This window comes from Alligator sinensis, unplaced genomic scaffold (genome assembly GCF_000455745.1).
Source record: "Alligator sinensis unplaced genomic scaffold, ASM45574v1 scaffold235_1, whole genome shotgun sequence".
Lineage (NCBI taxonomy): Eukaryota > Metazoa > Chordata > Crocodylia > Alligatoridae > Alligator > Alligator sinensis.
Window position 1 is genome coordinate 1,386,952 of NW_005842042.1, and position 18,248 is coordinate 1,405,199.

At 44.0% G+C, this 18,248-nt stretch overlaps 1 protein-coding gene across 1 annotated transcript in view; it reads left to right on the forward strand.

The window, feature by feature from the left end:
• The window catches only part of EXD3 (exonuclease 3'-5' domain containing 3), a 459,528-nt gene that overhangs the window by 163,577 nt on the left and 277,703 nt on the right, over positions 1-18,248 (forward strand). Inside the window, exons 11-12 of the mRNA XM_025203011.1 lie at positions 3,209-3,282; positions 4,455-4,493. Of these exons, the coding sequence (XP_025058796.1) occupies positions 3,209-3,282; positions 4,455-4,493 (113 nt within the window). The remainder of the gene's footprint in view (positions 1-3,208; positions 3,283-4,454; positions 4,494-18,248) is intronic.

Sequence of the window (18,248 nt, forward strand, 5' to 3'; positions counted from 1 at the left end):
TTTGCTGCTTGACCACATTACAGAGCACGAAGAACTGGTGATTTTGTGCTGAGTTCCTATAATGCCCCAGTTAAGTGAATACAAATTCAATTTAATTAGTTTTATTGGAGTTGGAGGAAGAAGATGGGCAGAAGTGGCATCTGGTTGTGAAATAATATGGGGAAGCTATTCATTTTCATAAATTCATCATCCCACATTAAGTGGTGGGTCAGTGTGTTTTGGTATGAGGAGTCTCTTTATTATTATGGGATAAATATGTCTTACCTTAGAGACTGAATTAACAGAATGTACAGGGAACATGTCTATGCAATGGGGTGTGTGGGGGTGGAGGAGGAGGGTATATGGTTGATGTAGTTATAAAGCTACATCCCACTATCTCTCCCCAAATTAACCAGGTATCAGGAGGAGTTCAGTGACAAAAGACATAATTTGGACGCAAAAAACCCCACACCCAACAACTAGGTGAAAGCTTAGATGCACTCAAAAAGTAAAGTTCATTTTATAAGTTGGCTCTGAGTGGCACATTATGACATAAAGAGTCCCTCACTAGGGTCAATGAAAATGAATGTCCATGTCCATTACAGCTAAAGAGCTGAAGTGATGGAAATTGCTTGTACTGCCAGCTGAAAGAGCTGTATAGATGCTGCCTCAGAGCTGCATGATAAATTAACTAAAATACTTCTCTATTGAATGCTGTAAATATGATCCTTTACCTTAACTTGTCAAATAGTGCTTCAGTTGAAATAATAGAGCTTTTTTTCTCATGTTTTGCCACCCACTTTCCTGTATTCCTATATTACATTTTTTACCAACCTTTAAACTCAGAGCTGACTGTGCAATGTAAAAAATTATTATTTCTCATTATTTTCATATAAGAGGAGGGAAAAAGTGCTGCATAGGTAATAATTAGACAAGGTTATTTGGGTAAATGTGATATTTTTTATTAGACCAAACGAATAGTTGGAAAAATTACTCTTTGTCTAGGAGGAAAGCTTCCAGAAAAGGACAGTTTTCTTGCCATTTTCCAGTTGGTCTAATAAAAGGTATCATTTTGGAACCAAGAGTTCTAGTTTTTTGTATGATTATTTCTCAGGTATTCAAACAGTAGAGGGCAGAAGCGAGCTGCTTAGAAATCTGTGCGCTTGCTCAGGTAACTCACTACTAGCTTCCGACCGTGGAATGTGTGAGTTCAGCGCATCTCAGGGGTGACAGCCCCCAGGAAACTTCGGTAGTATCCCACAGGGTTTTAGGATTAAGGATCTTTAAAAGATGTTATGTTGGAGAGAGATCAATGAGTATAAGTTTGCACTGTGCAGAAAATGTCAAATCTTCATAAGGACGAGAGAGACAAAGTGATTTTAATTTGGGGGTCCACAAATAGCATTCAAGTACATCAAGGCAGTGTTAAAGGATACCCTTTTCCTTTCCTCTTCTCAGGTTGGAAATCTTCCCAGTGCTTTCCTAGTAGTTTTCTTGCAGTACTTTTCAACCCTACTGTCAAGTTGCAGTGCCTTACATACAGCATTATCTATGAGCATAGCCACAATGAACTCATATTCATTGAAGGGATGTGAGTCTCTTGACACAAGTTCGTTAACTTCTACCCAACAGTGACCCGCTGGCTTTTGCCCTCAAACTGCCCTCATGAGACTATAAAAGATGGTGTAGTCCAAATACCACTCAGTTTCTTGAGGCTAGGGAAGGAGAAATGGTTCTGGACATCCGGTATCCTTGCCACTTTCCCCTCTTTTCTTTGCAAACCTGCATCCTTTCTGAAGCTCAGGTCAAAGACAGCCTGTTCATTAGTGTCTGATAAAATAAGCTGTTGCTTACAAAAGTTTATGTATCTCTGATTTAGTTAGTCTGTAAGGTGCAGTTCTTGCCTGCCTTCAGTCTTTTCATAGGTTATGATTAAGTTTCTAGATGTTAACTAAGTAGAGTTTCATCTTCACAAATGTGTGAGAAGCCCAAGTTTGGGGCGCTGTTTGCAACCCCAAACAGGGCCGGTGAAGAGATTTTTGCAGTTCATGGAGAAAGGCCTCCAGCCCAGTCATTTGCTTTTTTCTGATATGCAAAATTCACTCTCGGAGGTAGGGGAAAGATAAGGAACTGGTTCTTTTACACCCTCCATAAACCTCTCCCCCTGAAAGTTGTAAGAAGAGTGTAAAGGAACCATTCCAATCATGCACGGTAGTTTCAGGTGGTCCACATAAAACGGACATGAAATAGGACTCCCTGCTGTAATAATGAAATAGCATTTGCTAGTGTATCTCAGCATGGCAGGCAACTGAAATAGAGATATCAGCAGCAATATGACTAAGAGCAAACATGACCCTAGAAGATCTCACAGCATACTGTTTGTTGCCTTGTTTTACATTTTAAAACATTTTACCTTCATTTTCCCTGCTACTGCATGTACTTTTCTATGATGCTTCCTATAAATTCCAGTAACAATGAGTATTCTTTCATTTTGTCCAGCACATTAATAATCCACTTTTGTGACACTGCCATTCTGTGCTTTCACATAATTGCCCAATGTACATGCAATTTTTTGGTTTCTTCTGTCATTCCTCATTATTGCTTTGTCTACCATCTGATGGTTGTCTGTCCTCTTCTGCTAACTCAGCAAAAACATTGTCACCCTTGCCTAATAGAGTATCCTTTAACAATTAAATATTTCAGTGACTAAACTATGGCCAAACTGTTGCTCTGAGTTTAAATTCTGTGTAAAATATTCAAAATCGCTTATGTGGCTTAGGAGCCTATATCCCATTTTCCGAAGTTACTTGGGCCCTTAGTAATTTAAGGTTTTGTCTGCATGCAGATATTCAAGAAAGATAAGGCAAACACCATGAGGATGTACTCATTCAGGAGCAATATAGCCTTGGATCCCTGGAGCTATGGTTTAATCTTGATACTTAAGTTTTAAAATGCAAATAGCAATTTTACAGCATAAGTAAGCTCAGAACGTTCCTGGTCCTAAAGTTCCAAGCATGGCCGGCATCTTTCCTAGGGTACATCATGAGCTTGACGTTGATTTTCATATAAGAGGAGGGGAAAAGTACTGTCTAGGTAATAAGCAGACAAGGTTATTTGGGTAAATGTGATATTTTTTATTAGACCAACTGAATAGTTGGAAAAATTACTCATTGTCTAGGAGGACATGCAGATGTAGTGTGGACTTTAAGGCCTTTTCTCCCTGTTTCAGCTCTTTGTCCTAATGTCATCAATCAGCAACACCTAGGATCCCTGAAATATCTCTTCTACAAGAGGTTTGTTGAGGTATGCTTTATGGCTGGTGCATGTTTGCTTATTTATTTTGCATTTGAACAATGTAGTAGCAGTGCTAGAAATATATGGATAGACAAACATATAGTAATACTGAAAGGGATTGTTTCTGCTCAAAAATTGCTGCTGTGAGCACTGAGATGGAGTTGTTATAAACTGATCATTGGTTGTATGTTTTATTATGCAGTTATGCTAATTATAGGAACTTAAAGGGCCTTATATGGGACTGGCATCCTCGTACAGTGTTGCATGCCCTCAGCTCGTACAAACTTCATTGATAGTTGGAGGTGCCCTGCAGGAGGCATTCTTCCATTCATAGGTGTGGGTTCTGTAGAAAGCCAAGCTGATCTGCCATTTGCTTCAGCCAGTATAGATACTACAACAAGGTTAACTACCTATTCAGTCAGGTAGTTGACTGAATACTTTAAAATACTGACCCTTTCAGTATTTTTAATTTTCCCCATTACTTTAAACACAACTTCCCCTTTATAAGCCATGTTTTTCAAAGCTGTCTCTCCACAGTAGGTTTTTAAGAGGTTTTTAATATCCACCTAGATACAGCCTGGCTAGGATGATCTAGTTGGGGATGGTCCTGCTTTGAGCAGGGGGTTGGACCTCCTGAGATCCCTTCCAACCCTAATTTTCTATGATTCTATAGTACTGATATCAATTTTTTTGCATTATTCAATTGCCTGAAGAGGCATGAAGTCATCTTGTGTGATTCTTATATACTGTGAGTGCTAAGCACAATATGAAAAGAAGGAATGCTGTGAAGCAGAGTGCCTCCTCTAGTTTTACACTATTTGACTTCACAAAAGCTTGTAGCTTTGTACCCACTCTAATCTGAGTCTTGCTGGATTTTCTTTATTTCATAAAATCTCTGGGGAGCTTTAGTGTCCTCTGGATAAGATTTTGTGTAGCATTCATACTGCAAATGTAGGTTAAGGTTTTGTCTTGTGTGCTATAGTTCAACATTTGTCTGAATTAATTAATCTAAGCTATGCTTTTCTCTAATGCACTCTGCATGGTGATATTTGAGACCCAGTGATTTTCAGTGCATACCAGATTGCATTCCTAAATCACAGATGATGCCAAGTTTTAGGTTTGTGTGTTAAATTTCAGCTTGGTGTGAAACAAATCTCCTAGATTTATTTTTGTCTTTTCAGAAAAGCATGACTCAGGAGAACTGGACAGATCATGTTCAGGTAAGTGTAAAATTTTCTCATCCACTTTTTCAGGGCCAGTTTTTCTAATCATTAAAAATAACTGACTGTGGTAGTGACAGAATTTTCAATAAGCTTTAGTGAGATATTTATAATTACTCAGTTTTCTAGATCTGTCATAACTGCCTAAGCTTGTGGAAACTGTGCGTGTACCTATAATTACAAAATTAGCTTTTAAAAACTTCATAGTTGTACCTACTGTAATTAGATTAAATTTCCACAAGATTAGTCTCTTGTACTTCCATATCCACATTACAAGAAACATCAATACTGAAGTTATTTAATTGCAAAATTGTATTTAGTTATCTAATACAACTAGCAAAGGCCACCACTAAACATAGACCAAAGATATTTCATTTATCCTGAATATATTCAACTAGGTTTATCTATATCAATATTAATATCTATATGTATACGCACTTGCAGATGCAGTTGATGATGGTGATTCCTTTAGTTTTAATGTACCATTATATGGAGTGGTTCCATATATCATGTATACACCATATTCACCCAAATCCAAGATGAGTTCAAATTTAAGGTAACTCCCCCTAGTGATTAGATTCTGTACAAAGAAAAGGATATATTTGTGATATTTTTTCCATACATAGAATCTAATTATTTGGGGGGTGTCTTAATTCCCCCCCACTGCTGTGGCAAGGAAAGCAATGGTGAGGGGGAAGGAACCCCTGTCCCTTGTGCCTGCCCCCCAGCATGTGCCCCCTGCCACATGCCCCCCTGCTGCCTGCCATTCCATTTCTGTGACTGCTTCCTGCCCCTTGCCCTCCATGCCTATGCCCTCTCCCCCACCCCAGCTTCCCCCATGCCTGCCCTCTTCACACTCTCTGCCCCCACCCTACTTACCTTTTGCTGCAGCTCTGATCCTCTGGATCAGTCAGCAGCACTGTGGTCTTGCGCTGGTCTCAACCCAGCCCAGCCAGGGAGAAGTGGCAACAGCTTTTGGCTGGGCTGGATTGGGACTGGAGGGACCAGAGCTGAAGTTGGAGCAGAAGGTAAGGGAGGAGGAGAATAAGGGATAGGGGGCAGGCACAAGGGGACAAAGCATGGGGGGGAAATCTGCAGGTGCACCTCCTTCCACCCCGTGGTCTCCCCTACACTCTCTTCAACTGCCCTATCCCTCCCCTGTCAAACAAGCTATTCCAGCCCAGGGCAGGCAGTGGCTCAGCTTCAGCTCCCAGCCCAGGACCAAAGCTGGAAATTAGCTGCTGCCTGCCTTGGGCTGTACTTGAATCCAGGATGTGGCTTTTTCCCCCCTGCTGACTGGGGGAGAAGGGGAGACACATCCTCAACTTGGATTCAACTACATATAGTATGTACATATTATGCACACACACGGGGTGCCTTTTAATACATTCTTCATCAGAGATAGGAGAAAAGAAAATGATCAGTGTCCCTTCCTCCTTACAGACCATTAAACACTGTCTGTATGACGAATACACAGATTCACAGAAGTTTAGGGCTCAAAGGGAACTTGTGAGATCATCGGGTCCAGTCCCCAACTGTGGTTTGTAGCCCTAAGAAGGGTATCTGTCAGAATAACTGTTACCATTTCCAGGTCTGAAGCTAATGATTAAGAGGTCTAAAGACATGGTAGATGGCAGGAAGCTGCTAGAGTTGGCCCATCTCCAGCATTTCTGTGATCTTATCCAGCAAGGCCATGCTGATGAATCTAATTTTAAGTGTGAGAGCATTAACTTCAAAGAGATTGTTCACATGCTTAAAGCTAGACGCATGCTCAAGTACCTTGTTGAATTGAGACCTTATAAAAGATTAGCAATAGGATGGTAACTATCATTTTTGTAACAACCTTTGGATGCACATTTGTTTTTGAAACAAGGATCTCTTGGGCGCATCTATGTGTGCAAATGTTCCTGGGTGGGTTTACTCCAGAGTAATTCACTCTGAAGTAAACACACCCTGGGCAGCTATCTATACATGTGCACATTTGGGAGCAGATTTGTTGCTTGTGGCAGCAGTCCGCTCCCACCCTCTCTAGCCCTGCACACTGTGGTTCTGTTGCTGGAGCCTCTGCCCACTGTGCCATGGCTGCTCCACCCCGAAACCCTGGGAGTGATGTCCAGCACCCTGGGCTCCTGCTGGCCACCCTGCTCAATGTGCTGGCCTGCTGTGGCAACCACCCCCTGGCTGAGGTCTGTCAGCAGGGACGCCGACAACATGCACCTGAACTCCACAACTGGTGCTGTCCATGTGGTCTTGGGCCTGTGGGCCCGCCTGACTAGCCAGGACAGCAGGTGGAGGACACCTGGTACTGGGAGCACCAGCTGCGGCGACAATGATGGGGCCTCTTTTCTGAAGCACTGGGCAAGCTGCTCACCCGCCAGCAGGGGCCAGGGCACCAGGTCCAAGAGGTGCTGGCTGACTACCTGTTCCTGCACTCCCTGCTGTAGCCTGCCTGGATGACCACCCGCAGACCCCAGCCCCACCGTGCACCCCCAGCACCATGCTCACTGTGGACAGTTCTCAGAAAAACACTTTATTCCCTTCCACAAACAGACCCCTCCCCTCCCTCTGCACAACAGAGCCTATCTCCCCCTCCCTCCTGAACCACAGAGCCCTTCCCCCTCCCTCCCCTGTATCAAACCCCGCTCCCCCCCTCCCCATAGACTATGTACAGCTGTTCTTCTCAAAGTGGTGGTCCACAGACCGGTGCCGGTCAGCGAGCCACTGGTCGCCAGTCTGCAGCGAGTTGCCAGGACAGAAAGAAATATTTTCGCCGGTCCGTAATGAGTTGCCAGGAAAGAAAGAAATATATTTTCAGAAGCATAACATTGATATGTCATAATGCCACAGTTCGTACATTCCAATACTCCAGGTGACGTCACGTCGTGTGAGGTGAGGAAAGAGAAAGAAGCAGCTGGTCGTGCATTTGTGTAGTGCTGTTACGTGCAGTTGCTGCCACCGGCTGAACCAGGCACCGGTCCCTGGCCCCCTGGAAAAAAAATTGCCAGTCTGCCACATCAGATAGTTTGAGAAGCACTGATGTATAGTACATGGTGTGTGCACCCTCCCAGGGTGGGAGGCAGAGCCTGGGGACAGGTGCCCAGCACTCCTTTGCTGGGGCACGTGCTGCGACGAGCCTAGTGGGTTGGGGGCTCACCTGGGGTGATGGTGGGTGCTGCTGTACCCCTCCTGCAGCCAGTGGGCCAAGTCAGCAAGACCTATGCACAGTGGTGGCCCCACTGCAGGCAGCTTCTACTTCGAGGCCATATGGAGTTGGGGCAGAAAGCGGGGCTGAGCTCAGGTGAGGGAGGCTGGTTGGTGGGGGACCCAGAGTAGAAGCTGGGGCACGGACACCTGGCCTCCCTCCTGCATGCAGCCTGACAGGCCCTCATAAGTGTGGGCATTGGAGCACCTCTGCACACACTGACTGAAGATCTCACTGCACGTTGCCATGAGGTCCACAGTCTCCTCCTGGGAAAGGAGAAAGTCCCATTTGACTCCTGTGAGTCCCCTACTGTTTACACAGAAGACTGTCAGTGCTTGCCCTGAAAAAGGCCCATGGTTGTGACACAGCATGGTTACAGTGAGATCAACCTGTTGTGGGTTAGAGGTTTGCATTATATACAGCCAAGATTGTTAATGACAAGGTGTTTAGCAGGATTCGCAGGTTTGTTGGAATCTGACGGGGCTGTGACATGAACGCTTCTTCTGTGGTCCCCATCTTTTCAGTGATACCTATTAAATGGTTTGTACCTTTGCTCCCATTTTCTGACCTTGGTGTAACTGCCCACTCCAGAATGTATTGGTCATAGTATGGAGGATGTACACTGTGTGGCATGCAGTGAGAGAGGGAGTATACTCTGGTCAAGCTGAGATGACGACCACAAAGATTAAGAAGACCCAACTGAATAATGAACTGAGTCAGGAATTAATGTATGCTTCTTCCAAACTAGAGTCTATGCAAAAGATGAACTTTCTGAATGCAGCCAGTTTATGTCTTTTGACAACTCAGTGATTTTCATGAGGGTAGTACGCAAACTTGTCTGTTATCAGTTCCAACTCTTAATGCTATCAGTGATTACTGCCTTTGGCATCACATTAAAGCGGCTAGAGTGTGTACCCGTACTGTTGAACGGAAACCTAAATAATCCCACATGTAGATCTGCTCCTGCTTTATGGTGCCAACAACTTGACTGCACTGAACAAAGGAAAGGTCAGTGTAGCTCTGATCTCTTGTGTGTGTTTCAGAAAGCCAGTTTGCTGCGACGATTATTCCATGATAGTCTTTTCGGGCTCTAAAACTCTCACTGGCCTCCTTTTCTATGGACAGTTGGGTTTTGGCTGAATGACTTTTTTAGCCAAAATCTTCTGTTTTTACACAAATTATGTCAATTTTTTATTGAGAAAAACTAACAGGTGAACACTATGACTTAAAATAACACCTAATTTCAATTTAGAAATGGTAATGTTGGAGTATTGCTGTAGCCATGACGGTCCAGGAAATATGCAACCGGCAAGGATTTTTGTGAATTACATCTTTTATTGGACCAATTGCATGTTTGGGATAGAGTGAGAGAGGCTTTCAAATTCAGTGCATTCTTCAGGTCCTCTTGCAATGTAAAAATGCTGCCCTGGTGTTTCTTGAGAGTTGTGGCTCTTGTGCTTTATGTCCCCATTCTGCCTCATGGACTGGGTTGCACAGCCAGATTTTACTTATGGCTGTGGAGCTCCCATGATACACTAAACAAGGGGGGAGACTACAGGGCAAAATGGGAAATACAGTCCAGTCAGGGAGCTTGACCCTAGAGGAGAGTGGGCATGAGGTATCTGACCCCTACAGTTTCCATGAGGCTTTACTCTGGCATTTCTGAAGTTTAATTTTTCAGCCACCATCTTTTTTTTTTCTTTTTTCTTTTTTTTAACTGAAAAAGCAAACGTTTCCATAGGGGTTAAACATCAGTTTTGACCAGTTCTATGCAACAGCCACAATTTCAACTGAGTCAGAACCTAGGAGATCAGTGTCCTAATGGAACTATTCAGGGAACACATTTTATATGGCTGCATGACACTTTATTTTTGTGCTGAAGAGATGTATTTAGTTGATGCTCAGAGCATTATAGAGCTTTGTGTCTCTTCTGTGCTGCCTAAATCAAAGGTGCAATACTTGCAGTCTCTACAGTAGTCAGGTAACTGAGAAGGATAGCTACAGCCTTCTTCACATTCTCCCTGAATATTTTCCTTGGGGATGAATGAGAAAGATGGAGACGGTGTCCTTGGGCATGGGTGCCCAACTGCATTGCTGCTCGTTAGCTTGCCCGATTGATTCAGTGAGTTGCAAGGGAATAGATAGAAAAGGATGCCAGTTCATGTCTTTACAACTAAAAAGCAGATGTGCAAGAGAAAAATCTGGACCAGAGCCCAGCTGCCTGGGTTACTGCGCCCCCTGGGAACCTCCCATTCCAAAATGGAGTCTGATCAAAGGAAAAACCTCAGTGTTACTTCCCTGGGGCATAAATCTTGAGAACGTCTTGCACCCTTAATGTTTTATTCTTTTTTTTAAAAGGACATTAATTGGGTGCGCATGGAAGAAGGCATGTACACTGGAGCCATAATACAATCACTTCTCCTCACTGTGTTCATATTGAGCTGTCTGTCAATGGAAGGAGGGTTGGCTAAATGTAGGAGTGTTGATGTCTGGGACTCTTTTGGGCCTGATGTTTGGAAATATGATATAGGAAGTTACTTTGCAGAGCAGGGAAAAGACATTGAAGTTATGTTTTTCAGCAGTTTTAAAAACCTTGCAAAAGTGAGCACACATTTGAAATAAACTTCTAAAACAATCTGTGAAGACAACATACAATAGAGGACTGTGTAATGTGTAATAAGAGACGCTTTTTCTTCTTAGTGGCTTGCACTTCACTATATCACTCATAAGCAACGAACCTGGTTTTCCCTGATAAAAAAAAATCACAAATTCTCTGATAAAAAACCCCTCAAATCTGTGATTGAAATGAAAGGCCGCTATACGTAGGTATCAGTTGAACCCAGTGTTTTCTTGATATATGTACAATTTTAAAGCAATTTGGAAGTGCCCCAATCACTATAATAAAATCAATTCTAAATACCTACACATTTTGGTGTTTGATTTTGGGGTTTTTATCATGGAAAATCAGAGTTCCCTCAGCCTCCTTAGTTCACAGAACGTAGGTCCAGGGCTCTCACTCCCAAGCCACAGTCCCCTAGCCATGCTGGTGCCCCTCCCTCCCAACCCACAGCCTCCTGGTCCTATCGGTGCCTCTGACTCCCCCCCAACAATGCCCTCCAGGCCTGCTGGTGCCCCTCACTTCCCCTGACACTGCCCCCTGGCCCTGCTGGTGCCCCTTACCCCCCAACCACAGCCCCCCTGCTCCTTCCCAGTCCTGCCAGAGGGGGCCCCCAGCTGTCAGAGCTATGGGGCCAGGGACCTGGGGCCACAGCCCCCTACCCCCTGCAGCAGCACCCAAGCCCTGGCCGAGCCCAACTCCTCCTCCCTGCTGCCTGCCTGCTGTGGACTTGTGTGGTGGGGAGTGACTCCCTGCTGCTGTGTACACTCCTGGGGGGGCAGGTGGGACCCATGCCACCCCGGGTCTGTGCACGGGTGCAGGCTCCCTGCCTTACTGTCCTCCCCTGGGGCCTTCATAGCCCAGCAGGTGCAACTCGGTGCTGCAGAGTAGAGGGGACCACGCAGGAAAGTGGCTTGCTGCTGTGAGCTCCTCTTAATGAAGTGCCCCCTGCCCTCATGGCAGCAGCAAGAGGCACAACCCCATGTCGCTGCCACACAGACAGGGAGCACCTTGCTAGAGCAGTGCAGAGCTCACAGTGGCAAGCAGCTTCCCCACGTGGCCCTGCTCTACTCTGCAGTGCCAGGTTGCATCCGCTGGGCTGCGGGGACCCCAAGCCCACAGCGGACAGCCTGTACCTGCCCCCACCCTGTGCACAGAACTGGGGGGCATGGGTCCCCCTTGCCCACCAGGAGTGCGCGCAGTGGCAGGGAGCTGGCTGCATCTCTTTACCCCCGGACAAACCACCTGCGGCCCTGTGTTGCTCCCCACTGGGGCCCTGCAGCTGTACTTTCTGGCCCTGGGCCCCAAGCCCCATGCACCCCCTGGCTGGGCAGCAGCCCCAGTCCCTGCCCTGCCCAACCCACTCCTTCCCTCCCCATGGGGGCCTTAATCTTCCCCCCAACCCTCAGACTTACCTGGGGGAGCTGTTCTCCAGGCTGCTTGGTGGCCATGTGCACATACATGCATATGGCACCCCTGACCTGACTGCCCTCCTCCCGCTCCCCCACGCCCTCCTGCCAGCTGGAGCTCTGCCAGCCTGCATCGAGCTCTTTGCAAAAGTGCAAAACCCTTGGGTTTCTCTGTTAAAATTAGAAATCTGTACTTTCCTTGGGTAAAGTGGGAAATCCGCATTTTTCTCTGTTTCTCCTCGGGAAACAGAAAACCTGGATCCCTGCTCATAAGCTAAGAAGAGTAATGATTGGCTGAAGGAAATATTCTAGATATCGCATACTCCTGATCTTGCTTGGTTTTCTGTAGAAAGGATGCTAGTGATGCCTCTGGTTAAGGTTGCTGAAGTATTTCTCTTGTGTTCAGTGACCCATAATATTCCAGGCCATCTCCACTGAAATGTGCTCTTTTACATCAGCAAGGAGTTTAAAACTTTTGAAGCCTGGCCTTCGCCTGCAGGCAAATGTTCTTATAAATTTGACTCAGAAAGGTTTTGTTGTAGCAAAAAATAAACCCCCAATATAAACCCTCAAAAGTTTGCAAATCTTCTTTAGAGATACTCTAGCACAAAAACAGATAAAGACAGAAAGCTGAACCTCATTAGGAAAAGTATTCCAAGCATCTCTGAGCATGTCAGCAAGGAAGCTTGCCTTTGGCAGGTAGTGAGCTCTATGGGGGTTCTGCTACATTCAGTGTGATGTTTTAAAGTGTATATTGGATTATTCCAGAACAAGAGTATTACATGCACATGTTTATATAGATATGCATAAAAAGACATAGGCAGGCAAGGTTCTTGACTTAAGAACTTTGCCTGCCTATGTCCTTAGATCAACATGGCTACAACCAAAAACTCAGCATAAAAACACATCACTTTCACACAAGTGAAATCCCTTTAAAAACAGAGTAGAATGTATAGCAGAGCACAGTCCATTTAGGATGGTAATTAAAAGGTAGTATTGTGTGCAGTTGAAACTAATGGGTATATTTAGCACTGGCGGAATATAATTGCCTAATTTGGAATGTGGCAAGGATGTTGAGATGGAGTATAGTGCTCTGGCATGCTTTTTGATTTCATAGTACTGAGGCCTTCTAACTTTGAAATAAATCCTGCACTGATTGCTGAAAAGTTGCTACAAGGGCAAACACATATGCAAGGTTCTCAAACTGAAAAAAACTTAAACATCTGCAACAGTAAGACCAGGAACTTGAAATTCTAGATCAGTGGCACTCAACCTCCAGCCTACAGGCCAGCCCAGCCCACGGACCCATGTCATCCACCTCATGGAGCTTCCCATGGGCCTGAAAATTTGGCAGTGGCGGGGTGGTGATAGCCAAAGCCACAACAAGTGATGCTGCCACCATTCCCTCACTGCCAAATTTCTAGATGTGTGGGGAGCCCCGCACCCCAGATTGGTGGTGCATAGGCCTGGGCCAGTGTGCAAGGTTGCTCTATAGCAGGATCTAGCATGCAGGCCTGGGTTGGCAGCCTGGGTTGCACCCACAGGCTGACCCCATACTGGATCAGACTCATGGTCCCACCCTGAACTGATCCAGCTCATGAGCTGATCCAACACCACTCATCTGGCCTGTGGGGCCAGAAGGTTAAATGCCACTATTCTAGATTTATTTCACTGATCTTCTAGTTTGAACCTACAGGTGTCATCCTTTCTAGCCTTGGGTAGCTAATTCTTGACAGAATTGTATACTTAAGGTTGGTCTATATGAAGGACAGTACCTTAAATGGTATGATGCTTGAAAACCTAGAAGGGTACATTTATTCAGGCTTCTGCTTTGCAGACACGCAACCTACCCTGGTGTGGTATTGTAGTAAAGCAAATTGGACTCTGGAGCCAGCTGTTTAACCAGGTTCAGCACTGGAAGAAGCCACAGCTAATCAGCTCTCCTTTCCCAGTTGTGGCAATGAGAGATTTTTTTTATTTATTTAAAATTTCTGACCATGAAAATTGAGTGTTCTGAGCTCATAAGCCTTGTTCTCTGAGGGCCCTGGGGTCAAAGGCTTGTAATCTCCAGCAAATGTATGACTCTATTCCCACAAAAATTCTAAGCTTGTTACTAATGTCACTTTTGAGAGAGAGATCGCTAGAGAACATAAAATACTTTTTCAAGATAAGTCTTAGATAATATTCAGAGTTATGCCTGGACTTTGCACCCTCCTTACCTGCCATGCATATAATGATTTTCACAATTTGAGACCATACTTAGCCATAAATTGTCTCAGACTATAACAGAGGCTTTATTATTCATTATCTTTCAAACAACAACATTCCTTAGGCAATAGTATCCTATATTTATGGCGTATATTCCATTTCCACAGAGCCCCAACGTCTGTCTGTTAGCTATCCAGGATCTATAGGCATCACTTCACTCTCTAGTGAATTGTATTTAACCTAGGAATAAAAATACAATAGCCCATTCTGCTTGGGAATACAACCCACAGTAGTTTCAGGGCAGGAAGTGAAAAAGTTTGCTGTATCCAATTGAAACTTGGAGGAAAATTGAAATAGGCATAAAGCAATTACTTGAGTTGTTTGGCCAGGATACCAGACCAGTAATCCTACTTTTGGGATCTTTATTAAGTGCAAGAGGTCAAAGAATCAGTTTGTAAACACTCAACTTTAGTATCCTCCATTAGGGCTTCTGACTTTGTTAGCAACTTGAATTGACTTGAGTCACTCTCATGCACCATGTGTACAGTACAAGGAGCTCAAGACTCTAGCATGCCAAAATTCTGATCTGCTTCCAGACAGCTGCCATTTTTTAAAAAAACAGAAAAAAGGAATATTGCAAAATGAGCAATATTCAATCCTGGATCAGGGAGAAGTTTAAAGTCTCATATTTCATGAACCTTAGAGTGAGGTAATTCCTTTTATACCAGTGGAGGGTTAGCAGCCTCTCCCCTTTCCCATAGGCTGTGCATTCAGCATTCCTTTGCTGCTCCTACAGCCCTTTTTATTCTGCTTCCTGCCTTTCCTTGCTTGTGCTTATTTATTCGAATGGAATATAGCAACTGAATGACAGAACAACCTATAAACAGTGACATTGAGGGATAAGGCTAGAGTGACAGTTTTAGATTTGATAGCCATTGCAAAGCATTGTCAGTAGGCTAGTTCAGGTCTTCAGTGCAACCATTAAAATGATAAATAGGACATTCCTCTCTGATGCGTGCTATAGTTTGGATTTCTCCATGCTCACACTTAGGATCTTTAATAAAATTCTATTCATGTAGTAGGTAGTTACATTTACCTTGTCCAGTATGAACCCTGTTCAACACTGTCCAGCTTCACCTTGGTAAAGCAAAGCTAGGGGGTTTAGATGTGGAGTCCATGGTAAGGAATTTATTAATCATGTCAATTATCGAGACCACAGTAAAATATGTATCTATACTAATGATGTTAGTGCTGCTGGTCTAAAAGAAATCAATCCCTCTCATTTAACAAACACAGCAGTCTTGCAGAGGAAAAACAATAGGTAAAATTGGACATATTTCATATCCCACTTGACCCTCCCTACCCTTCCCCCAAATGGTCTGGCAAAGCATGCAATTTGTGTAACCAAACATAAGTATCAAAATGTACCTGCAGATGGTGGGGAATGCTTTTTATAGTACCTGAAGAGCTGGGAGTCCTCATTAAAATGGTTCAGAGGAGCATAAGTAGTAAGGTTTGCATCCTGGGCCAGTATTTCCCAAGTGTAGTGGGCATTCATACTTTCCTGTTGCATCTGCCACTACCCTTACTGTTGTTGCTGAGTGCCATAGCTGGCAGTACGCCAAGAGGATACCTACACCCAACTGCTGCTGCATCATCACAGAATTGTCAACCAAAGCTCCATTCTGGTGCCCCTGTAAATTGGCATGTGGGCCTTGCACACCCACCTCCAGGTATACTCCTCTAATTGTGTGGGCTTTATTTACAACAAACAAGCCCTTCTCAGTGCAATTGGTTGTGGTTGGGAACAAGCAGGTGAATGACTTCAGTTTGGGTTGGGGATTATGCAGCAGAAAGAGGTGAACCTTTTAAAGAACTTTCCGTTATTTTCAAAACTGTCTGCCAAAGGGATTCCTGTTCTATACATTTGGGCATGTTAAGGAGAAGTGAACTGATTTTCAAAGATTTTAAGCTGCCAGAAATCCCAGTGAAGTGATGGTTGCTTCAGTTGTTCAAGCCCTTTGAAAATCACCTCCATTTTTACTGAAGTGCTTGAATATGGATTTAGAAGCCTAACTTTGGGTACTAATGTCTGGATTTTCAAAACAGCCTCCATAAGACTCCTTGGAAAATATATAATCCTCCACTTTGAAAACTTTGGCCAAAGGTCTTGAACTGATGTGTAATTGAGAGTGAGAGAAATAGAGAGGACATGCTGCAAATAAAATTTTCTTAAATTGTTTCAATTGTTTTCCTGAGGCAAGAGCAGCTTTTTGACCCTAAAATCCCTAACCATAAATCACTGTGCTGCCATTACACCGCATATCATTTTTGGTCACTAATAGGCAGACAAGGTTCCTTGGGTGAATTTGATATCTTTTATTAGACCAACCCAAATAGTTGGAGAATATTTATTAAGCAAGCTTTCGGGTTCAAAAACCCTTCGTCAGGCTAAGGAAGTCACTAATAAGCATTCATTTGGAAGCACAATTATATCAGAAAGCAGTTATGTGTGGAATAGAGAGGAGGGTAATTGGCTTGAGGGTGCTCGTCCAAGGAGGGGGGCAGCATTAGATTAACTAACAGGACCATCAGCAATCTGCTAAGCTTTACCTGTGCACCCTTCCTGTACCTGGTGGACAGCTAAGTAGCAGAAGCAAAAGCCTACGCATAGGAGCTATATAGCACCCCATAACCTTCTGGATGAAGTGAGATGAGGTAAAGCATGTTGAGTACCAAGGGCCTTGACAAGCAGCTTCAGGATCCAGTGAAAGTTTTAGTTCCATGATACCAGTCCTCAGTCACTGAACTACCAGTCTAAGGGGCATGTCTGTCTACCCAAAAAGATGAAAAGTATTGAAGTGGAGTAATCCTAACAATCTCTGCATCTTCTAAGCCTATGAGTTTACATTTTAAATGTCAGCCTGTGCTGTACTTCTAAAGTGGAACTCAACCTGACCCAGAAAAACACAGCAGTCAGCAGTACACCAATAGGCACTGTGCCAAGACTAAGGGAGTCTACCAACCACAGTGATGCCCAACACACCAGAGGGAGGAAGGGGATGTGAACAAGAGAGGGGCCATAAAATTGCTCACCCTTCCATACTGATGGAAGAGGGAATGTTTACTGCATTTTATGAAGAGGAATAGCAGGGGCTACTGAAGGCTCTCCCTGCCTCTCAGGGCTCTTGAGACTGTTTGCTTCTGGAAGATGACAGTAGTATGCAGGTCCTTAACCTACCCCTTTGTTTGATTATGGGCTTAAATGCAGCAATCTGGTGAATTATAAAGAATGCACACATATCCAAGAGAAATTAGAACTCATGTCAAAGATGAGATCTTTTATTAGACCAACTAGATATTTGCAAAAACATTCTTTATTTGCAAGTTTTGGGGTGCACACACACTTCCTCAGGCATAGGAGAATGCAAAGATTGTAAAAGCGAATAACAAAATGTTTTTGCAAATATCTAGTTTGCAAATAAAGATTTATTTTTCTTGCAAATATCTAGTTGGTCTAATAAAAGATGTCACCTCTGCCATGAGTTCTGATTCCTTTTGCCTGTAGAGCAGGGATTATCAATCCCTGGGCTGTGGTCCAGTGCCGGGCCATGGCGGGTTGGCTGCCAGTTCACAGCATGGTTGGCTGCCAGACCAGAAGTGGCCGTGAACAGGCAAACTGTGGCCCTCCAGAGCTGGGTGGAGAGGCTACAGCTCCTTTTGCAGGGCCTGCGGCAGTGTAAGGTTTGTTCCCCCCACACTTGCATCTCTATATCCAAGAGGGGCACTCAGATTTAAGGACTGTATCTGTACAGTGCCATTGACATTTTTAGTTTTTCACAAACACGCACATTTCCTCTACATTCTCTTCCACTCAGCAAAAAAAATAGTTTGGTTATCCAATAATCAGTCCAGATTATTTAATAGCCTTATAATGGATCAGTACCTCAGTGAGTGTTCCTACAAGATAGATATTGGATTATGAAAAGACTGTGCAAATCCTCTGTCTTTCACAGAGACGTTTGGGCTATTTGTAATTGATAGTTTGGCTCTGTTATACTTTTAGGCGAGATTACGTCACCATTTTGGTGCCAAGAAGGGGGAACCACATAAACAGATGATTGTTCAGAAGCAAAAAGAAGGTTCCTCTTGACAGAGAAGTCATGTAAACGGGAAGAAACAGGAAACTAATCTTTACTTGTTCTTTCTGAAAGAATGCATACCTCTTAGGAATGTTGTAATTATGGATTTAGGAATCAGTCCAGTTTGCCAGGGTGTGAATTTCAGAGTTCATTCAGTCTGCCCTCTCAAGCATTCCT